The following is a 24,281-nucleotide window of genomic DNA, read 5'->3' on the forward strand; positions in this document are numbered from 1 at the left end:
TTTTATGGAAAAGCGTGACTTTAACCTTAGATAAGGATTATCAAACAAGATGGAAAAACAAAAAGGAGAGATGATAGTACATTGTGTTCATGTAAAGGTAACATAAAGAGAGTGAAAAAAGCAAGTATAAAGTGGAAGAATATATTTGTAACACATGTAACTAACAAAGGACTTAGAATAATACCATTGAGTTTTAATTATTAGATTACATATGTTTACATATGATTATATATGCTTTACATATTATATAAGTGAAGTGAAGTCACTCAGTTGTGTCCAACTCTTTGCAACCTCATGAACTGTAGCCTACCAGGATCCTCCGTCCATGGGATTTTCCAGGCAAGAGTACTGGACTGGGTAGCCATTTCCTCCTCCAGGGGATCTTCCTGACCCAGGGATCGAACCCGGGTCTCCCACATTGTAGGCAGACGTTTTACCGTCTGAGCCACAATGGATAATTAAATATATATACTGTTAGAATCAATAAGAAAACTACAACCCAATAGAAGAAGCCCTAAAACAGGCATATTATAACAGAAGAAATTAAAATTATTACTAAATTTACAAAATGTTCTATCAGGAAAATGTAGATTCAAATCATTATGAAATTTAACTATCCTTCTAAAAGTTACAGAAAATTTTAACGTCTGACAATACCAAGTGAAGATGAGGTTGTAGAGGACTGGAGGAATGTTCTGATGCAGGAGTAAACTGGCACAGTCACTTTTGGAAAGGTTTGGTATTAACCTGGTGAGGTAGGACGTATGATGCATGTGCTGTTACCTTGGAGTTCTTAGATAGATATTTAGACAAACTTGTGTACATGTGCCGTGGTACATATTTATAAGAATGTTTTTGACAACATTATTTGTAATGGTTCGGATCCGGAACCAGCACAAATATCCATCAGCAGTAGAATGGATGAGTAAATTCATGCAGTGGAATATTCTTTTCTTTTTTTTTGGAATATTCTATTGCAGTGAAAATAAATCAGCCACAGTCACGTGTAAGATCGTGAATGACTATTAAAGTGTTGAGTTAAATAAATCATGTAAAGGGTATATAAACTACATATCCATTTATATGAAGCTCAAAAATGAAAATATATTGTCTAGAACATGCATTCTTGGCAGGGTTCATATTGTTTCTTTTGGTAGCAGAAATTGTTTCTTGGAGGTAAAAAAATGTTTGATATTATAATGGTTTGTGGCCCTCCAAAGCTTAACCCTATCTGCAAAATCTTCACTTAGTATTAATTTCTTTCTGAGTTTTCTCAAGAATCACATGAGCACCATTTACACTGACACTGAGTTCATGGAAGAGATGCAGAGCGTATGTAAGGTCTGGGCTACAATTGTGGTGATAGATGATTGGAGGACGTTCACATGATTGTTTGATCATGAAATCATCACTAGAGGTAGTCTGCGTGTGTCAGTTGGTTGCCATTAGCTGCCTTGTGGATATGGTTTATGTTTGACCCTCTCTCTTCTTTTGTGTGTGACTTTGATTTTTAGAATTAAATATAATCTGTTTTATTATTTAATTCAACAAAAGTTATTTAGCCCATCAGTTATAACAAGTACTGAAAAGAAAAAAATGTCAGTAACATTTTAATGAGTACTAGTAGCTAATTAAGTTAAATCTTCTCAGAGCAACCAGAAGTTCAAAGTTTATTAAATATTGTAGGAAATTAATTTTTTAATGTCTTGCTGGAAAAATAAATACTAATTTTTTAAAAACTTGATTGTATTGCCATTATTATATAAATGGGTAATTTGCATATGTAATTTGATGTACTACAACCTCTATAAGGAATAAATTATATTAAAGCTTACAAATATAGTTATACAATTAAGTGAAATACTAATAACCGTTAATATTTTAACTTAAAAAGTTAAAAAAGAGTAGTCCTCAGATACTTTTTACTTATGAAATCAGGTACACATACAATATGTAAACAGGCTGTATATGTGTACAGAAATTTCATAGGGTAGTGACTGGAATAAAATTTCTGAAAAGGCTCCTTAGGGTTGATAATGGAAAAAAAATCAAGAAACATGTCTAGAAATACATGTATATGTGTTAAAACTACCAAGAAAAGCAGAGAAGTGATTACTGTAACATTTATGATATTACTTCTGAGATGGGTACTGGGTGCTTCTAGAGTTTCGACAGTGTTCTAGTTCTTGAACTGAGTAGTTGCCACTTTGGTATTTGCCCTGAAGTCTTTATGCTCGTTTTATGTATTTTTCTGTAGTGGGTGTTATATTTCTTAATAGAGAAAAAGTGGTTCATAGACTTCAAAATCTAGAAATGCTGTATATTGTTTAGGTTTTATACACATGATTATGAACTAAATCTCCAGCTTAGTAAAGTTTCTTACTTTAAAAAAATAGATGTTGGCTGGTGAACAGCTTTTACCAGACCCCGGTGTGTTTTTTTGTCTTAAGATGGGCCCAGTTTTTCATTCATCCGCTAATGATCAGAGATGCAATTGACCGAGAAGTTGAAGCTGTTGATAGTGGTAAGTGCTTTATGTCATACTGTTTTTTCCTTCATTGATCCAGTTATTTAGCACATTTATCATTCTTTATCACTCTTTGTGTCATAAAGGGCTAAATTAAAATAGAAATGTCATATTTATTACTGAAGCCATTAAGTGTCTATTCAGTATAGATTTGAAATAAATTGAAGGATTGTGGATTTTTGATTTTTCAGCCTTTGCTTTTTTTGAGGGTTTTACCACAGTGACTGACCTCTTACCATAATTCTTGATTCTTAAGACTAATACTGGGTATTCAGACTTTAGAAGTTCACATACTCTTTTTGCATGAAGAAATATTTCCTCTGAGGCTTTACTTTATGCACCATCCTGATATTAAAATAGCTTATTTTTTGTTACTTCTGTGTGTCACTGCTTTGTGGATTTAGCTTCTGTACTGAAAATAATTTTGGTATGTTTATAGATGAAGAAACTAAACTCCTGAGCAGGAAACCTGTTAATTTTACTTTTTGATGATCTTTCTTATCTTTGTGATTTAAAGATTGATTGAAGACAATAAGGAAAACTGTGTGTCTGTATAGGGTGAGGATTCGTTAGAGAACTGTGCTACAGATATCTCTCAGTTACAGGGTATCGGTAAATAATATCACTGCAGATTAACCCTGCTTCCTTATTTTAGCATTAGAAACATGTAATAGTACACTTGGGGGGACTTCCAGTTCATATAAGTTAGGCTTGGCTTGCATGACTGAAGAGGCAAGGTCTTTGTACTAGTTCTTCCTTTTGTAAATTTTCCCTTTGGTTTGATTGTGTGTCTATTTCTGATAATCATTTACTGCCTTCACTAGGCAAAATAAACTGCAGATGACTGGAAAGAACTATTTGTTTTCAAGTCAGCAAACTGTGTTTTAGTTATAGAAATGTCACTAATTGTGGCCCTCAATTTATTAGTAAAAGAGGGTAGAATGGAGTTAGATTCCTCCTAGCTCTAGTCGCTTCTTATAACCAAAGATTTATTTTCTTCATTTTTGTTATTTACTTACCCACAACGGGGTTTTTTCATAGGCCCAGATAACTTTGTTGAATGTATGAAAACTAAAATAAATAAGGAAAACTCTAAAAGCCTTCCTTGCTTTTGGAACCTAGGAACTATATTCTGTGTCTTTAATTCTTTCAGGTGTGTTTTTATTTGTATAGTTTCAAGAGTGGGTTGAAATTGCCATTTAAAAGGTTAAACCCTGATGGTCCAGTGATAGGACTCAGAAATTGTATTGCTGTAGCCAGGCGACTTCACTTTCACTTTTCACTTTCATGCATTGGAGAAGGAAATGGCCGCCCACTCCAGTATTCTTGCCTGGAGAATCCGAGGGCCGGCGGAGCCTGGTGGGGTGCCGTCTAAGGGGTCGCACAGAGTCGGACACGACTGAAGCGACTTAGCAGCAGCAGCAGCCCAGGCTCAGTCTTTGGTTGACAGACTAAGAGTTTACTAGCTGTGTGGTGCGCCCCCCCCAAAAGATTAAATATCTCATTTAATTTTATGAGTTTAATTCAGAATATATTTTATTTTGAATGTGTGATATATGATATGTACTCACACACTCACAATAAGTAGTTTTGGTTTAAAATGAACTTAAGCTAAAGGCTCTGTTTGTTTTGTTTTTGATGATAGGAGACCTAGGTTTCAATTTGTAATCTGATACAAATAGCTAGGTATATATCATTAGTTACTTAACCTTCTAAGTATAAAGGATTTACTTGAGATGAGGGAGATGAAAGGGATTTCCCCAGTGGCTCAGTGATAAAGAACCCACCTGTAGTGCAAGAGATGCAGGTTCGATCCATGGGTTGGCATGATCCCTTGGAGGAGGGCATGGCAACCCACTCCAGTATTTTTGCCTGGAGAATCCAATGGGCAGAGAAGCCTGGCGGGCCATGGTCCATGGGGTCGCAGAGAGTCGGACACGGCTGAAGCGACTGAGCATGCCATGTATGCAAGGAGATGGGAGAGGTCTTAAAATTTTGGTGTAACAAACTAGTATTCATTAAGTAGTTTTTTAGCTTATTGTTTATGATATATTATTCTCTTATTTGTATTTATAATACATTAGAAAATTTAAGATGAACTAAGTTTAGGTTCTGTGAACATTGAACATATGAACATTTGGGGACTCAGTATTTACACATTGGTAGATACTGATATTTATTATGAACACAGCATAAATTTATCTTGGCTAAAGCCACAAAACATTTATAATTGAATAGTGTCACATGTTAACACATATCATATGTAGACCATTAAGAGTTAACAGCTCTAGGCCAGGTCGAAGTCAGTATTGTAGTCACACATCTTAGCCTTTCTTTTTCCAGAATCAGTGTCTACAAATAATGAGGTCTATTAAGCACTTTTGAAAGCTTCACAATTGGATGTTATTTTCTTTTATTAGGATGTAATAATCTTTATTCTATCATTCTCACCTCATTTGCATGTTTTTAGTTGCCTGCATGTTCTAATGACCAATTCAATGTGAGAGGAGTTGAAATGAAATTCAGCTGTCATGGTAGATTCATCTTTTCATTTTCATTTCCTTTTCATTTCCTTCTCCTCCTGCTTATGGAAGAGATTCTTTCCTAGGTTTTAAATTTATACTTGTTGTACCTTCATTACCATGCCCTGCATTGACAGTCTGTTTTTGGTCTGATCTTTCAATGGAGTGGTTATACACATAAATTTATAAGAATTTGTTTGCACAATGCAGATAGGTCTGTTCAGTGTTTTATAATTTTCTTGAATACATTTAATCACAGAAGCCACAAATGTACACAGGATAGATCTTAAAATCAGATTGACTTATTGCTAAAATAAGATTGTAGAGAAAATATTATCCTTAATGATTAGCTCTTTATTTTAATGATTATTCATACTCTTACATAATCATGTGTAATTGCTTACATATTGTACCTTAGTAATTGAGATTGGGGATATGACCAAAGCTTTTTTTTAATATAATCAAGTGGTTGAGTGTGTTCTCTAAGTGTTCAGTATTTGTACTCTATTTTTGTCAGTTGTAGGGAAATACTAGATTACTTTTTGTAGATATGTTTATATGTCTACTCTATTGTAGTTTCCTGTTGCTGCTGTAACAAATTACCAGAAACTCAGTGGCTTAAAATAACAGATTTTTTTAAAAACTTTTGGAGGTCGGAAATCTGAAATAATTTCCTCAGGACTGCAATTCTGTTGGCAGCCCCAAGGGAGAATCTGTTTCCTTTCCTACCTTCTAGATACCACCTACTTTCCTAGACTGTGGTTCCTTTCATTATCTTAAGAGCCATTGGTGTGGAATCTCCTTTGCTATCTGACCCTGCTTTTGTCTTAACATCTTCTGACCTTGATCCTCTTTTAAGGACCCTCTGATTACATTGGGACCACCCAGATAATATAGTAGAGTCCCCTCATCACAAGATCATTAATTTAATCACAGTGCACAGTTCCTTTTACCATATAAGGTAACACATTCACAGGTTTTGGAGATTAAGATATGGCCATCTTTGGGGGCCATTGTTCAGTCTTTCACACTTAATAATGGAATTGTTTCTTCTGTGTTATAGCCACCATATCTTCATATTTTTACAGAGATTTTAAAAATTTGCTTTGTTGAAGCTATGTATATATACTTTTTACTATGTATATTTTCCAGATATGGAAATTATAAATGTATTTTTTTTACTGTCTCATCTTTAATTTAGACTTCATGATTTATAACTGAAGTATGTTATTTCATATATGTTTCCACTTCTTTCCATCTCTTCCGTCACCACTTTGGTTTCTGCTCTCTTTACCAAGTATAACAGTGATGGCTCCTCATCAGTTTTCCTGTCTCTGCTTTTGCTTCCACATTTACAACCAGAATGAACTTACTGAAGTCTAGATCTATGATAATGATAATGTTACTCTCCTTACTAAACATTTGTAATGCCTTACCATTATTCCTGTAAGTAATAATAGCTAACATTTATTGAGCTTATTATGTGCATCATTATGATTATTACCTCCATTATCCTTTTTTGACATGCAGTGAAACTGAGGCTTAGAAGGGCTCTTTCAAAAATTGTTTCTTCCTTATCTCTTCAGCCTGATATTTTGACTCTGCTTTGATTCTGAACTTTCTACCTCCAGCAATTAGTTTAGTAGTATAGTAGATGGTCAGTGTAGGAATGTATCTTATTTAAAAAAATCCTATGAGCTTGGTACTAGTAACTACATACTATAGACGAAAAATAGAATTTGGGAGGTTAGATAACTTCCTCACTGTTGTGCAGCTTAGTTATTGCAGAACTTGGATTCTAGCCAAGATATTTCTGGCTTCAAAGTGATTGTTTTTAACCATTAGTACTTTATTATCTACATAGTTGGCTTTGGAGGAAATTTAAATAATATATATAGCAAAGTTCTCAGATAATAAGGAATTTGATTTGACATTTTATTAACACCTTCATTAATAAAATGTTGGACATAGCATCTGTTGACTGAATAGAAATGCACAGCCTAAAAGTTGAGAGTTATATTTAACTTGATGGGTTCTCTGAGGACTTCAAGCCTGGGAAGCATCTCAGATGCTTTTTCAAGCCTGGGAAGCATCTCAGATAATGCTGAAAAAACTGTTCTAAAGTGGCAAGGGGGATCAGGGAGCCAGGATATATAGGAGTTTTTTGCAACAAGAGACCAGGTGGTTGAAACATCAAAAGATTACTGTTAATAAAAGAAAATGAGATATCTCAAGATAAGGAATTTAGTGCTTTTCTATGTATGGGAAGATGCAAGAGTCTGGACTCACTGAAATCATTCCTTTGATAGCATCTTAGCTATCTGGGGCCAGTATCCTGTGTTTTCTCATGCTGAGTTTCCTTAGGACGCACTGTCCCTGTGGCTGTAATGTGATGGTTTGATGGCTGTAACATCCTTTGTTTACTGATATGGCAGGCAGTATTTTAGTTCTCATATTCTAGACTTGAAACTTTCAGGTCATTAACTACCTGTTTCATTGGAAAATAAAGGAAAATCGCTAGAAAGGTGAATTGACTACCCAAAGTTACAGAATATATTAAGTCATAGAACCTGTCCTAGATCATTGAATTCCCCACTTCAGTCTTACTACACATGATTCATAAAACTAATTTTTGTTACTTCCTTACTTTCAGTTCTTTAAGCTTGAATTTCCAGATAGTAAATCAAGATACTGAATTTCATTTTATTAAAAGTATTTCTTTAAAATTGACAGAATATCAGCTTGCAAGACCCTCTGACGCAAACAGAAAGGAAATGTTGTTTGGAAGCCTTGCTAGACCTGGACATCCTATGGGGAAATTTTTTTGGGGTAAGAGACTAAATACTTCATCCTGTTTCATATTTTCTAGTAAAGAAAGATTGAGAGCATGAAGGGTTTATAAAGAATGGAAAGGTAAGGTAGTTAGGTACTTTTTACATTTTGGGGTAGATAGGTAGCTTTTCAAATAGAAAGCAGTTAAGTATGCCTATATTTTGGTTCCCTAATGTTGGATATATGAGGAATAGCACCTAATATTTAGAAAATGTTTTTTGGGTGCCAGATGCTCTACTACCACAGTGTGAATTATCCCATTTAATCGTCATAACAATGTTATGAACCTGGATACCATTATAATCTCCATTTAAAGATAAAGAAACGGGCTCAGAGAAGTTAATTTGCTTAAATATGATAATGGTGGATGTGGAATTTGAACCTCTTAAAAAACTGTGTTATAAAATATGTGCTTTACCCCAACCTGAATTTGCCTTTATCAACAGAGATTGAGCAGTGATTTCTCTAGTAGTTTTTGAGCTGTGACCTAATTTTGTTTAATTGGTAAGCTGTTTGAATGGTGTCTGTTTTTCATAATGGCTGTTTCTTATTGTTAGAATTCAATTATTATAGCCTTATATTAATCCTCTTGACAACAGAGTAGAATCTGGAATGAGTTGGCCTAATAGCATTTAGACCAGTCATTCAAAGGATGATTTGCTTGTTTGCTTGTTTGTACAGTTGTATACTCTTTATATGGCATCCTGGCTGTGTGTAGTTTATGTTTAAGAATTATGCAGAATATTACTAAAATAATTCATAGATAAAACCTGATAGACAATTACTAAGAAAGGAAATGTAAGGCAAGTACTGTTGTTGAGGTATTGCTAACTGGAGATTAATTCCTTATGTGTTAAAATATACCTTGAAATTGTTCTTGTGAATTTTTGTCCTATTATTGTAAACTGTTTCAGTATTTCGAGTCGCTTGGGTTGTTTCCTTAGTTGTCTATAGTAGCAGAGGGTGCGTTGTCAGTGTAGAGACTTTTAATACAGTAAACTTAGTCATATCTATAATCTTTTTCATTTTTTTATAGGAAATGCTGAAACTCTCAAACATGAGCCCAAAAGAAACAATACTGATACACATGCTAGATTGAGAGAATTCTGGATTCGTTACTATTCTGCTCATTACATGACTTTAGTGGTTCAGTCCAAAGGTAATATTGTCTACTGTGGCCCTTAGAATTACTTGAAAGTACTGCTTTCTTAGGATTGTCTGTCACATCAGTGTTGCTGTGCACTGTTAACTTACTTTAGTGCTTGATCCTAATATGAACTAAAGGATATCAGAATTTGAAGAGGCAAAGCTCAGGGACACACAAGATCATCTGATTCTCAGGCAAATGTTTTTTCTTTTATAGACATAAGTCTTATCTCTTGGCTAGTGTTAGTGTATTAATGTACTAATAGATTGTGAATTGGTCTTTTGAGCAACATTTGGCTGCTGCCTTTATCATCTCTGCTTTTGCATTTAATCTGTGTTAATCATAAACTCTTAGAGGGCACAGTGTTTGTCTTTTCATCATTACATAGCATCCAATAAAATGGCATGATTAATTGAAGCCTATCAATTAAGTATCTGAAATGTAAAAATATTGGTCAGTACCTCTACACTTTTCCTTCTTTTTTTTTTCTTTTATCTTTAGTGAAGATAATGTTTTATCAACTTTTCTCATTAAAGAAATCATAGTATCTTTTGTTTTCTTTATATTTTATTCTCCTTAGGTTACTTTTCAAAGTCAGTCATTTGCTGAACTATATATTTTGATATACCTCATATTTGATATACATTTGATATACCTCAGTTTGTATATTTCTTTTTAAAAAACAAATTTTCTCACCCTAATGTAATTCTCCTTTTTATAAAATTTTGCTCTCTCATTGTCAAAATTAAGGTCAGAGCTGACTTGGCACTTAATTATAAAACATTTTTATATTTAGAATCAAAATTAGTCCACTAAAGTTGACATGAACATAAGGTTATGGATATGGTATGGCAGTTAGACTGCAAATGTGCATCTCAATTTCTTTTACAACATTTATTAAAATAGGCAATTCTATATTTAGTATGTAATGTTAGTTTGCAGTTTTAAACTAATTTTTGTTTCCAGATCTGTCGTGAACATGCATTTTTCTTCAACTGGGTGTTGCTTTTTTTGCATTCTTTTCTTCAGTGATAGCAAATATAAGTATAGTAATGCTTCTTGCAAATTTCTAAAATAAGTCCCACATATTCGGTAAGAGAACTTTGTCCAATCTAGAGTCAGTTGGGAGCATCAGCATTTATTGTATCATTTACAAGTTAAATATCAATATAAATAGTATGGAGTAAATTTAGAACTTGATTACTGATTTGCATCTTGTGTTATAAATCCTGGGGCATCTCTTTTTGAGTTAGTGAAACTCATGTGTCTGTTGGAACTAACAAGTAATATCCAGTGATGGTAACGAATCACTGGGATAAGACTAAAAGATTTCCTTTTTCATTTAGAACTCCTGTTTTACTAGAAATTTCAAAAGAACTTCTTATGAAATATAAGAAAAAGAATCGAGAGAAGATAGAAATCATATCAACCTAAGAAGACCTCAGCAAGTGTATATTGATGTAAAACAAATGGAATATAATAGTACTGATGAGCTGCTGAGAAGGGTCAGTGTAGTTAGTGTAGGTTAGTTAAGAGAAACCTTCTTAGAGGAGGTAAGTTTTGAAATGGTGATTGATACATTCTCATCTCTTGGTCCTTCAGTCTTGCCTAGCAAAACTTTTTTTCTACTTGTGTGCTTTCTCTAAATTCACTAAGAAAAAAGAATAAAGGAGTCTTAACAAAATTAAATTATATGTATCTCAAGGTTTTCTTAAGTATTGTTATTTTTCCTGTTACTGATTACTCGTTAAGGAGTGGCAAGTGATGCCCAAATTAAAGTATTCCTTTGTTTTATAGCTAAAGATCCATGAGAAATCTAATTGCATTTCTCCTTTTAATAACATTGCCTTTCCCTGTCTCCTTCCTGCCTTCGCCACAAAGAAACTCTGGATACTTTGGAAAAGTGGGTGACTGAAATCTTCTCTCAGATACCAAACAAGTAAGACATTTATTTTCATAAATCATACACCTATGGAGTTAAAGAGGCCGCTTTTTGCTTTTAGTTTATTTTTTAAACAGATGATTAAATTAAAACCTGAAGTAGTTTGGATAACACAGCAAGATAACACAGCCTTTGAGAGGGAAAACTGACTTGAATACCCAAGTTTCCATAGTTTCTGTAGTTCAAAACTTCCAAGCTTGTAAACTTATAATAAGTAGTAACTTTGAAGAATTTATGCCTCATTTTATGTTTGTTCAGAGCTTTTCTGTTACTGTGTCCAGTGCTTGAAACTCTGATATTATTGTGTTGAGAGGTAGAATATACATATACTTACATGTATCCCTTGCCTCAGAACAAATTATGTTCTGAAGGTTTGTTTTTTAAGTCCATGGTTTGGAACTTGGAAAGCTTTTCCCTTACAAAAGAATAATCCTGTAGATGATAATTGACTTTACATATTGCCTGAAAAGCCTGTTGCATATATTCAAATCAAATTGCCTTTTATTAGAAATTGGATGTAGAGTTCCAGCTCAGAAAGCTACTATTTTTTGGTCCACTTCAAATTCATAAAAATAATACACATATTTAAAAGATACTTTATTGTTACATTTTTTGTTACAGAGAATTAAAAAAATTTAATTGTTAAGCAGATAAGTCTCTTCCCACTCTTAGCAGTTTGCATTTTAGTAAACTAAATGAAATCAGATTGTTTTTTTCTTGTATCAGGTGAGTAAGCTAGACTTTTTCCAGTTCTTCATTCCAAGACAATTTGTTTTAAATTTATGAAAGAGAAATTAGTTTTAAAAATGTTAGAATTATTTGTAATAACAACTGATTGGTTATGATTATCTTGCTTAATGTAAATTTGCATTGATACTAGCAGTACTTTTAAGTATGGAAAGATAATGAAAGCCATGCCAACGTTATGGGGTTGTTTTGTTTGTTTTGATAAAAAGTGAATATTAGCTTCTTAAGTGTCAAGTGACAGATTGAAATGTGTTTCACTGTGAAACTTTACTAATAAAATCATAAGTATATTGAATAGAGGGGCTTCCCTGATGGCTCAGATGGTAAAGAATCTGCTTGCGATGCGCAAGACCTGGGTTCGATCACTGGGTTGGGAAGACCCCCTGGAGGAGGGCGTGGCCACCCACTCCAGTATTCTTGCCTGGAGAATCCCCATGGACAGAGGAGCCTGGCGGGCTACTGTCCATGGGGTCACAAAGAGTCAGAGAAGACTCTAAGTTGCTCCATATGTGCTGAGCAACTAAGCGCAGCACATATGGAAGAGAGGGATTCACTAGGTCTTGTTGGTCAATCCCTGATAAGAATTTTAAATTTAAAAAATTCTTTTAAATATTATTCATTAAGAACTTTGGTTCCTTAATCAGACAGGTTAAAAAGTCTTCTGGGTAGTTAATACTGATTTCATATTGACCATGTTTAGGAGAAATATTAGTTAACAGTATATTCAGCTCTGTGCGAAGCCTTTAGAAGGAAGAATCCAAGTTTTTTAAATACCACAGTGCTTAATACCATACTTTATTCCTAAGAATCACTCAGTGTGTATTTGTTGTATCAAAAAAATATCTCTAGTATAAATTTTCTCTCTGAAATGGCTTTCTATTAAGAGGAAAACTAAAGTTGAATGGGACTGATAGAGACAGTAAATATTGGGAGGGGAGGTCCCTTCAATTCATTGTTTTCTGTCTCCCATGAGTTTTAAAAGTATTTGAGTTATTGGGGCTGAAGTTAAGAATAGTTTGTGTAGTTCAGGATTTTGTGGCTTTCTTGCCATCTATTTGCTTATGCCTAAGATGCTTCTCAACCAGGGGTGCGTAGAATAGATTATAAATACCTATCAGCTTAGGTATCCCTAAAGATACTGCTTATAAAGGCTTTTGCCAATTAAATTTTAATGTATTTGTTTTATTTTCAGTGGGTTACCCAAACCAAACTTTGGCCATTTAACGGATCCATTTGACACACCAGCATTTAACAAACTTTATAGAGGTTCGTGAACCAAAGGTTTAAAACTATTTGAAATAACTTTAGCACATTCTCTAAAACTTAATCGGGGCTGCCAATTTTCTTTGAAAATGAGAATACAACAGAAAGTACAGCTAGATTGGAAAGGAGGTAGACAGACAATGGAAATCCAACTAGTGACAGATGGTAGGCCGCTAACTAGTAGCAGATCATTGGCCTGGGTCCTGATGCCGCTTGAGTCTGTTTCGTGCTTTCTTCCTGTTTTTTCTCTCATTTCCTTTTGTTCCTGGTGTTTTTTGTTTCTTTCCTATTTTATCTATAATCTGCTCTTTTTTGCCTTTTAAAGACAAAAATAGAGGATGGGAAAACACTTTGGAAATAACTTCCTTTTATCTTCACTATATCTTCACTATAAAACTAATTTTTATTAAATGAGACAAATTTAGTATTAAAAAAAGATGGGTGAGGGGAGTCACCCATAAATCTTACCATCCAGAGAAGTGGTTTTGGCAAATTTTCTTTTGAGTCTCTGTACATATGTTTTCTTAACATAGTTGAGATTATAAAGTATATACACTTCTGTCTCTTGCTTTTTTCGTTTAATATTATGTTTGTAATAACTGCCCAATGAGCCATTACATGGTTATGCTATAATTTACTTAATAATTTGCCTATGGTGAATATTACAAAAGCATTCCTAATTCACTATTTCTTTACTTTTTTTATCATGGCAAATATTTTCCTTTCTCCTAATTGGCTAATTATTCCCTTCTCCTTCACCCCAGTTGCCAGTCTCTTTCCTCTTTGTTTTCTCTGACCAGTGACTTTTGTCACACTCTTTATTTGCTGCTGCCTCCATTCTAACTAAGCTGACTCTTCCCAGAGACAACTTATTTTTGGTTGTATTTTTTCTGACTGTAGATTTTCTCTTCAAAGAATCATAGAATAGTAGCACTGGGAAGAATCTTAAGAGTTACTTTAGTTTATCCCAACTCATCATACCATAACAGATTCAGAAGGAGTTAAATACAGTTTATTTTCTCAAAATCATATAAAATCACATAGCAAGATAGTAGTAGGGCTAGATTTCAGCCATGGGTCTCCTTATTCCTAGTCATGTACCTCTTCTTGCAAGAAGGGATCCATCTTTTGGGGTTTTCATATTTTCTTAGTTCCTTTATCCATGCCTTCTCTATCTGTGAAACCAAATTGAAAAGAAATTTACAAAATTGCACTATTCAAAGTGGAAAATTGGCAACTTGAAATAATAATTGCATTGTGTTTAACTTTCCCCTGCTTATTAGAGGATGAAGTATATTGAATTTTTAAAAATTTCATGTAACATAGTATATATAAGTTGTGGAGAAACACTTATGTCTGCTCTTCTGAAAAATATTTTTGTTCAGTTGTTCCAATTAGAAAAATCCATGCTCTGACCATCACGTGGGCACTTCCCCCTCAACAGCAGCATTACAGGTAAGAGTTCAAAGGCAAATTTACTCCATTAGATACTTCCTGAGAATCATATTTTATTTATTTATTTAATTTATTTTAAAACATTGTATTGGTTTTGCCATACATTGACTTGAATCAGCCATGGGTGTACATGTGTTCCCCATCCTGAACCCCCCTCCCCCCTCCTCCCCCCCTCCACCTCTCTCCCCACCCCATCCCTCTGGGTCATCCCATGCACTGGCCCCAAGCATCCTGTTTCATGCATCGAACCTGGACTGGCAATTCGTTTCACGTATGATAATTTACATGTTTCAATGCCATTTTCCCATATCATCCTGCCCTCGCCCTCTCCCACAGAGTCCAAAAGACTGTTTAATACATCTGTGTCTCTTTTGCTGTCTTGCATACAGGGTTATCATTACTATCTTTCTAAATTCCATATAAATGCATTAGTATACTGTATTGGTGTTTTTCTTTCTGGCTGACTTCACTCTGTATAATAGGCTCCAGTTTCATCCACCTCATTAGAACTGATTCAAATGTATTATTTTTAATGGCTAAGTAATATTCTATTGTGTATAAAAGCATACTGAGTGGTTTAAATTTGGGCACTCAGATTTATAAATGCAGGTAAGATGATAAACTGGGACACTACTACTTCAGGATTTTTGTCTTTGCTATATGTTTTAATATCTTCCTGCATATAAAAGCTAGAGTTTTCTTAGGATTAGTTGCTTTTCCTGAGTGTTTGAAATTACGTATCTTAGTGTGAATGCTAACTTTTGTAATAACTTCTTTAGTACTTTGATTATAAGTATATATTAGCTTATGATTTGTTAGTGGTGACCATTTAGTTTGATATTGTGAAAAGTAAAATTAAGTAATTTTGAGCCTAGCATACAACTACAGAGTAAATCTCAAGAACTTACTTGAGTTGAGAATGAGTTAGGTCAGATTTTTAGAAGATAGGAAAACATTTGTTTATTCTTAAAATTATCTTACAGGAGCAATATACATGAGCTAAGAAGTTCTTTAAAGGTTAGGATCATTAAGTGGCTACAAAGGCTTTTCCCATTAGAAATAAATGCTAGTGAACTGATAAAAAGTTAACTTAAGTTTCTAAAACTATTACCAACAAAACAAACCCAAGAAGACACACAAGCAGAAGGAAAGAAAAGTAATGTGTATTGCTTAAGCTCAGTTCAGTAGAAAATACTTTTAACAATCTAGTCCCATGAAGTTAACAAACAAGATCAGTATGCCTCCATTTAGAAAGCAGAGAACATGTGTGTTGTCTATTTGGTTTTTTTTAGTGTAGGAATAATATAGGAAGTAGTAATATTCATTGATTGTATGTTAGAGTATCCAAAAAAATGTTAAAATGATCATATGCATATTTAAAAGTTTATCCCATTTGTTTTAAATTTTGATTAGAAAAATAGTATGCTTACATAATATTAAGGACAAAGAATATTAAGTAAAAAGTAAAACTCTGCATCTCCTTTGTCCTCACAAGTATGCCTAACATTAATAGATTCTTATATATCCTTCAGACATTAAAATAATAAATATAAAACATCTTTTTATGGAAATGGAATTATCTATACCATTCTTCCTCTTCTTTGCATTTTCTTATTCTGTTTTCTTAATTAGCAAAGCCTTGTTTACCCTCTGCCTGATTACTAAAGTAATTCATTGTAGAAATCTTGAGAACTACTAAAAAGTAGAAAAAAGTCATCCATGATGCTGTTTTCCAGAGACTGTACCATTTCTATATGTTTTGATCCAGTTTTTTTTTTAATGGAGTGTGTATTTGTTTTAACCTGATGTTTATTCCAGATATATGAACTTCCAGTAAATTAGCTTTTGTGGGGAAAAATTTATTTTTACAAAGAAGCAAGTGTTTTTGTCTTGCTGCTATCAAATTAATTATAATTTCATATTTAATGGAATTTATGTAAAAATAAGTTTATAACCACATTCTCAAATATCAGTCTCAGAAGTAAGATTTTCTAAAGTAAAATTAAGGTATTTGTACCTTAATATTTTAAAATTTCTGATCTTAACTTTTTTTTTTTTAAGGGTGAAACCGCTTCATTATATCTCTTGGCTGGTTGGACATGAAGGCAAAGGCAGCATTCTTTCTTACCTTAGAAAAAAGCAAGTATTTAATAAATATTTTCAGTGTAGCAATCTGTGAAAAATAATAGACAAGTTTTATAGAACCATGAGTCCTAAATTACATAAAAGGTTAGCTCTAATTAAGAATTTGTATTTGAACAATAATAAAGTCAATTATTTAAATGCTGTAGATCTCCAGTCTTTCTCAACCCAGAAGGTGGACTTTAATGAAAACTTCATTGGGAGGATAAATTATAGAAATATGTGGGACTGTGAACAGCCATGTGCTTTAGAAAATAGCCAGAATGTCTCCTAAAGCATTCAAGCACTTGTTTAAATTGCCTAGTCAAATAATAGAAATATAACTTTAGAATCAGGACCAAAACACATTAAAGTAATTCGTTGCTTGACTTTTCCATACACTTCAAGAATGGAAGGTGGATGAGAAATTTAAATACTTTAAAACATTGATGTGTACTAAATTATTCAAAGAAAGCTGAGGGGGCAGGGTTACTAGAAAAAAAAGTGAATGAAATTAAATATATTCTTTATATAATAAATGTAATTTGATTTTAGATTTACATAACCTTTTTATGTTACAGTACTTTATTAGAATTTCAAGTTTTTCATTCTGGCTGCTGCTTTTCTCATTTTAGACTTTCAGGATTATTCTAGTCAGAATACAGTCTTACTGATTCTTTCCTAGATAACCTGTGCAGGCAGGTTAGCTGATGGTCTCAAAGAGCTTACTTAACATTCTAAGTAGGGATGTATCTGAAGTGTTTTTTAAGGCTTATTCTGGGAAATCATTCAAAATGGGATGTGAGAAATGCTTCCCAGGGGAATTCCCTGGTGGTCCAGTGATTAGGACTCCATGCTTTAACTGCCAAGGGCCCAGATTCAGTCCCTGGTGGGGGAACCAAGATCCTGCAAGCTGAGCAATGTGGCCAAAAAAGAGAGAAAGAGAAATGCTTTCCAGAAAACATGGCTTCTAATATTTTGTGCTGTTCTCTTCAACAAAAAATTACTGTAACTTCATGAAACTGTTGTTTTACTGTGTTGTAATATTAGGGTTTCCATTGAAGGAGTAAATACAGCTATTATTTCCTCCTGGTCATTTCTGTATGCACTACAATTCCTTGGGAAGCTTTGTACTTTGTAAAAAAATTGTACTTTTAAACTTACTGTTGGAAAGCATGTTTGCTTCAAAGTCTGGGCTTCCCAAATTTTACATGGAAAGCCTACCTATTTTGTTAATTTGAAGCATTTGTGGACTGTCAATCCCCAGATACTGATGGGAATAATTTTTTCTCCTCACTGTAGGTGCTGGGCTCTTGCACTCTTTGGTGGAAATGGTGAGACAGGATTCGAGCAAAATTCTACTTACTCGGTGTTCAGCATTTCTATTACATTGACTGATGAGGGTTATGAACATTTCTATGAGGTAAATAATTAAAATGGAGGGGTTTTTAAGTTATATAGATACCACTTTATGCAAAAGTATAATTAGATACTTTGTTTTTAGGTTGCTCATACTGTCTTCCAGTATTTAAAAATGCTGCAAAAGCTTGGCCCAGAGAAAAGGTAATATTTATATATATACACTTATTAGAATTAGGCCAAGGGTCAATCCTAATATGTTTTAACCTTCAGGCTACCAATAGACATGGATTAGGCCTACCTTGATGATGTTCCAGGCATTTCTTGCTTAAACTCCACTTACCTAGGGACTCCCCTGGTGGCTCAGATGGTAAAGAATCTGCCTGCAGTGCAGGAGACCCAGGTTCCATCCCGGGTCAGGAAGATCCCCTGGAGAAGGAAATGGCAGCCAACTCCAGTATTCTTGCCTAGAGAACCCTATGGAGCCTGGTAGCCTACAGTCCATGGGGTCGCAAAGAGTCAGACACAATTGAGCGACTAATACTTTTCATTTTTAAATTTCTGTTGTTGGTTCCATACCCTTATTCTTCTACATGTGAATGTACGTTAAATATACAGGTTATATAGGCATTCTGTTTATTTTTATACTTCTCTTTTCTTGCTGATGATTCCAGTGAGAAATTTAAATATGTCTTCTAATTATAATTTTCTTCTTTCACAGAATTTTTGAAGAGATTCAGAAAATTGAAGATAATGAATTTCATTACCAAGAACAGGTACTGGAAGTCAAATTCTTTTTGAATATTGTCTGTGACCAAGTTGAAACTGGTATGGACATTGTTCCTCTTTTTGGAAGTGTGACTGGAGTTTTAATTCTGCCACTGTCTGTCATGTGAGTCTCAAGATGGCCTTGAGGCTATCTGAAAATTACCTCTTGTGTTTTTGAGCATTTATATTGAGTAACAGAAAATTAGGCAGATTGACACAGGTCATTTGTTGGGTAGCAGTCATTCATCTGTGTAGTCATTTAGTCTGTGGATCCCTCTGATCCCTGTGATACACGTTGATGGAGAGCTTATATTTTGGGAATTCAGATGCTGTGAGTACACTTTACAGGGCGATGTGAAGTGACTGCTATTTGTAGTGTTAGAAACAGTGTGCTTTGTGCTTTCAGGGTGAGGAAAGCATTTGTCTTGATTGGAATAGGGCAGGGAAGGCTTTATAGGTATAATAAATTTGAATTGAATTCAGTATTAAAAAATAGGTAAAGTTTAGACACATTCTAAGTATTAGGAAGCACATAAGTAAGGAACTCTGGGGTACTGTGAAAAAGGAAATGGTCCTTCTTTTCTTCAGCATAGAGTATACGAAAGGATGAAAGGAAAGGTAAAAAGTTTAAAGCAGGTTTTTAAAAAATCCCCTTTTTGTGTCTTGGATCCCTTTGGAATCTCTTGAATCCTTTGGACCCCTCCTCAGAACAATCTCTTATCTCTTCATTTTTTTAAACTCTCAGAAACATCTCCCTAGTGGTACAGTGATCACTGATATATCCCTCATCCTGGGTTTACTAGTTCTTAATAGTGTTGCCATATTTTCCTTCTTCTTTCTCTCTCATGCCTCTTCTTATTTATGTGTGTGTGTATGTATTTTTTGGAGGTTTCATAATTACAGTCAGCATGATACCTCTTACCATGCATCTGCTACTTACAAATGTATTCTTACATAACCTCACTAAAATTGTCATGCTCAGAAAATTTAACATTGAAACAATACTGTTAAGTATTATACAGACCATAGAATAATAGGTTTTTTTGTTTTGTTTTTATATTTTTTATTTAAGTATAGTTGATCTATAGTATTATGTGTTAGTTTCAGATGAGCAGCAAAGTGATTCAGTGATGTATGTGTATCTATATATTGTATATATCAGGTTATTTTCCATTGTAAGTTATTATAAAATATTGAATATAGTTCATTGTGCTATACAGTGAGTCCTTGCTGCTTATCTCTTTTGTGTATAGTAACTTGTATCTGTATCTGTACTCCTAATTTATCCCACCCCCATCCCTTTTGCCTTTAATAACTATAAGTATATGAGGACAAGGTTGTAAAAGCTATAAGCTTCCAGTTGCTGTTGATTCCTATGCAGTCTGCTCTATATGATTGAAGTCATTTGAAATTGAAATCTTATTCTATGAAAACAGAGAGCTGTTGTGATTTATTTTGGCCATCTGATGGTCCTATAGACATAGTCTCTAAATAGATTGATATGCCTAGAACCCACAAGTCCTTCCATCAACCTTAGCAGTTGATGGAAAAAAACCTGATTTTTTTTGGTGTTCTTGTCAGCTGTTGTGGCAGCGTTGTGGGCTAGAACTGTGTTAGGGAAGAGTGGGAGTAAGAATTGTGGGCCAGCCATAAGTAATACCCATATTCCTTTTTTAGGGATTGGATTTTTAGCATTAGTTGAGTAACATTTTCTTTCTGCCCCTCTAGTTCCTTCTTAGCAAGACATTTCAAGATACCTTTTCTGTAGCTCCCATTTTGTAGCTCATTTTTTTTTTTTACCTTTAGTGCAGTGTTACTGAATGCTTGTCTTAATTTTAAAATATGAATCCAAAAGATTTTAGACTAAAACCTAATTAGAACAAAGAACAAATGTGAATGGTTCATCTCTGAACTTCTAAATTTTAACTCAAGTAGCTCAGCTTATTTCAGCTTTTATTTATTTCTGTTTTACTAACAAAGTTGACCTATCTTCTCTTCAGACATTTTTCTTGTTTTCATCAGTAAAGAAAAATAGAAATGCTCTTTCAGACTGTTTAAACCAGTCTTTTATAACTAAGAAATTTAAAAATAATTTTTATTTCACATGGGAACTTGGACTCAGCATATATAAATATATATAATGTGTAATACAATTAGGAGTGTAAAGTGGTGCAGCTGCTTTAGAAAACAATGAACTCCTTAAAAAGTTTTGCATTGAGATACCCTACAAGCCAGCAGTTACTGGCTTACAGGTATATACCCAAGAGAATTGAAAATGTATGTCCACACAAATACATGTATACTTGTATTCATAGCAGCATTATTCATTATAACCAAAATGTGGAAGCCAAATGTCCTTCACTGAATGAATGGCTAAACAAAATGTAGAATTTTCATACTGTGGAATATTATTCAGCATAAAAAGGAATTAAGTACTAATTCATTCTACAACATGCATAAACTTTGAAAACATTATGCTAAGTGAAGGAAGCCAGACACCACAGGTCACAGGTCACAGGAATCACACCACATGATTCACTTTACATGAAATATCCAGAAAAGGTAAATTGTAGAGCCAGAACACAGACTGATGGTTTTCAGCAGCTAGGGGTTGTGAGTAACTGGGAGCAACTGCTTAGTGGGTATGGAAGTTTCTGTTTGGACTGATGAAGATATTCTGAAACTAGAATATCAACAGATATAAATGATATAAATGATGATTATACAACTTTATAAATATACCAAAACCCACTGAGTTATATACTTTTATTTTTAATTGTATACCTTAAAAGTAGATTTTATGGTATGTGAATTTTATCTTTAAAAAAAGTAAAGGATAGCATTCAAGTGTTTTTTTCTAGTACTTTCTGCATCACGTTGGCACTGAAAATCTACTTTTAACCTGGGTCCTGTTTTTGCATAGGAAATATTGAGTCACTCAATATAGTAGCATGCTATTTGTTAACTTATAAAGTTAACTTATAAATAAGTGGCTGATGAAAATAACTGGTTAAAAAATTTTGAACACAGAGGGAATCATTTTATTTCTTTTTCTTCTCTGATTGATGTAGCTAGGACTTCCAAGACTGTGTTTAATAATGGTGATGAAAGTGGATACCCTTGTCTTGTTCCTGATCTCAGGGAGAATGCTTTCAGTTTTTCACCATTGAGAATAATGTTTGCTGGAAGGCTTATCACATATGGCCATTACTGTGTTGAGGCAGGTTCCTTCTATGCCCATTTTTAGAACAGTTTTAATCATGTATGGGTGCTGAATTTTGTCAAAGGCTTTTTCTGCATCTGTTGAGATTATCATATGGTTTTTATCTTTTGATTTGTAAATATGGTGTATCACATTGATTGATTTGCATATATTGAAGAGTCCTTGCATCCCTGGCATAAACCCAGCTTGATCATGGTGTATGATCTTTTTGATGTGTTGCTGAATTCTATTTGCTAAAATTTTGTTGAGAATTTTTACATCTATGTTCCTCAGTGATATTGGCCTATAGTTTTCTCTTTTTGTGCTGTCTTTGTCTGGTTTTGATATCAGGGTGATGGTGGCCTCGTAGAATGAGTTTGGAAATGTTCCTTCCTCTGCAATTTTTTGAAAGATTTTTAGAAGGATAGGCATTAGCTCTTCTCTAAATGCTTGATAGAATTCTTCTGTGAAGCTATCTGGTCGTGGGCTTTTGTTTTTTGGGAGATTTTTGATCACAGCTTAAATTTCAGTGCCTGTAATTGGGTTGTTCATAATTTCTGTTTCTTCCTATTTCAGTCTTGGAAGAAGACTCTGTCCATTTCTTCCAGGTTATCTATTTTCTTGACATATAGTTGTTCTTAATACTCTTATAATCCTTTGTATTTCTGCATTGTCTGTTGTAACCTCTCCTTTTTCATTTCTAATTTTGTTGATTTGATTCTTCTTTCTTTTTCTTGATGAGTCTTGCTAAAGGAGTGTCAATTTTATCTTCTCAAAGAACCAGCTTTTAGTTTTATTAATCTTTACTATTGTTTCTTTCATTTCTTTTTCATTTATTTCTGCTCAGATCTTTATGATTCCTTTCCTTCTACTAATTTTGGGGTTTTTTTGTTCTTTTCCAGTTGTTTTAGGTGTAAAATTAGGTTGTCTATTTGATGTTTTTCTTGTTTCTTGAGGTAGGATTGTATTGCTATAAACATCCCTCTTAGAACTGCTTTTGCTGCATCCCATAGGTTTTGAGTTGTCGTGTTTTCATTGTCATTTGTTTCTAGAAATTTTTTGATTTCCCTTTTGATTTTTTCAGTAATCTGTTGATTATTTAGTCTGTTTAGGTTATTAAACTTGTTGTTTAATCTCCACGTGTTTGTGTTTTTTCTTGTAATTGATGTCTAGTCTCATAACATTGTGGTCGGAGAAGATGCTTAATACAATTTTAATTTTCTTAAATTTACTGAGGTTTGATTTGTGACCCAAGATGTGGTCTATCCTGGAGAATGTTCCATGTGCACTTGAGAAGAAGGTGTAGTCTTCTGCATTTGGGTGGATTATCCTGAAGATATCAATGAGACCCATCTCATCTAATGTATCATTTAAGACTTGTGTTTCCTTATTAATTTTCTGTTTTGATGATCTATCCATTGGTATGAGTGGGGTGTTAAAGTCTCCTATTACTGTGTTACTGTCAGTTTCTCCTTTTATGTCTGTTAGTGTTTGTCTTGTGTATTGAGGTGCTCCTCTGTTGGGTACATAGATATTTACAACTGTTATGTCTTCCTCTTGGATTGATTCCTTGATCATTATGTAGTTGTCCTTCCTTATCTCTTATAATTTTCTTTATTTTAAGGTCTGTTTTGTCTGATAAGAGGATTACTACTCCAGCTTTCTTTTGCTTCCTATTTGCATGGAATATATTTTTCCATCCTCTCACTTTCAGTCTATATGTGTCTTTATGTCTGAAGTGGGTTTCTTGTAGACAGCATATATATGGTCTTATTTTTGTATCCATTCAGCCAGTCTGTGTCTTTTGGTTGGAGCATTTAATCCATTTAACATTTAAAGTAATTATTGATAAATGTTCCTATTGCTGTTGTCTTAATTTTGGGGGTTTATTTTGTAGATCTTTTTCTTCTCTTGTATTTCTTGACTATATAAATCCCTTTAACATTGTTGTAAAGCTGGTTTGGTGGAACTGAATTCTCTTAACTTTTGCTTTTCTGAAAAGCTTTTTATTTCTCCATCAATTTTGAATGAGATCCTTGCCAGGTACAGTAATCTTGGTTGTAGATTTTTCCCTTTCAGAACTTTAAATATATCCTGCCATTCCCTTCTGGCCTGCAGAGTTTCTGCTGAAAGAACAGCTGTTAAACCTATGGGGTTTCCCTTGTATGTTACTTGTTGCTTTTTTCTTGCTACTTTTAATGCTTTGTGTTTTAGTCTTTGTTAGTTTGATTAGTATGTGTCTTGGCCTATTTCTCCTTGGGTTTATCCTGTATGGGACTCTGTGACTCTTGGACTTGATTGACTATTTCCTTTTCCACGTTGCAGAAATTTTCAACAATAATCTCTTCAAAAATTCTCTCATACCCTTTCTTTTTCTCTTCTTCTGGGACCTCTGT

The 24,281-nt window shown here is 33.8% G+C and overlaps 1 protein-coding gene across 1 annotated transcript in view; it reads left to right on the forward strand.

Moving 5' to 3' along the window:
• Nucleotides 1-24,281, forward strand: part of NRDC (nardilysin convertase) — a 96,920-nt gene that overhangs the window by 49,496 nt on the left and 23,143 nt on the right. The window contains exons 7-16 of the mRNA XM_043449359.1: nucleotides 2,451-2,524; nucleotides 7,783-7,878; nucleotides 8,918-9,040; nucleotides 10,910-10,967; nucleotides 12,910-12,983; nucleotides 14,366-14,435; nucleotides 16,497-16,574; nucleotides 17,859-17,979; nucleotides 18,061-18,119; nucleotides 18,637-18,691. Of these exons, the coding sequence (XP_043305294.1) occupies nucleotides 2,451-2,524; nucleotides 7,783-7,878; nucleotides 8,918-9,040; nucleotides 10,910-10,967; nucleotides 12,910-12,983; nucleotides 14,366-14,435; nucleotides 16,497-16,574; nucleotides 17,859-17,979; nucleotides 18,061-18,119; nucleotides 18,637-18,691 (808 nt within the window). The remainder of the gene's footprint in view (nucleotides 1-2,450; nucleotides 2,525-7,782; nucleotides 7,879-8,917; nucleotides 9,041-10,909; nucleotides 10,968-12,909; nucleotides 12,984-14,365; nucleotides 14,436-16,496; nucleotides 16,575-17,858; nucleotides 17,980-18,060; nucleotides 18,120-18,636; nucleotides 18,692-24,281) is intronic.

The sequence above is a fragment of the Cervus canadensis genome, chromosome 2 (assembly GCF_019320065.1).
Source record: "Cervus canadensis isolate Bull #8, Minnesota chromosome 2, ASM1932006v1, whole genome shotgun sequence".
NCBI classification, from domain to species: Eukaryota; Metazoa; Chordata; class Mammalia; order Artiodactyla; family Cervidae; genus Cervus; species Cervus canadensis.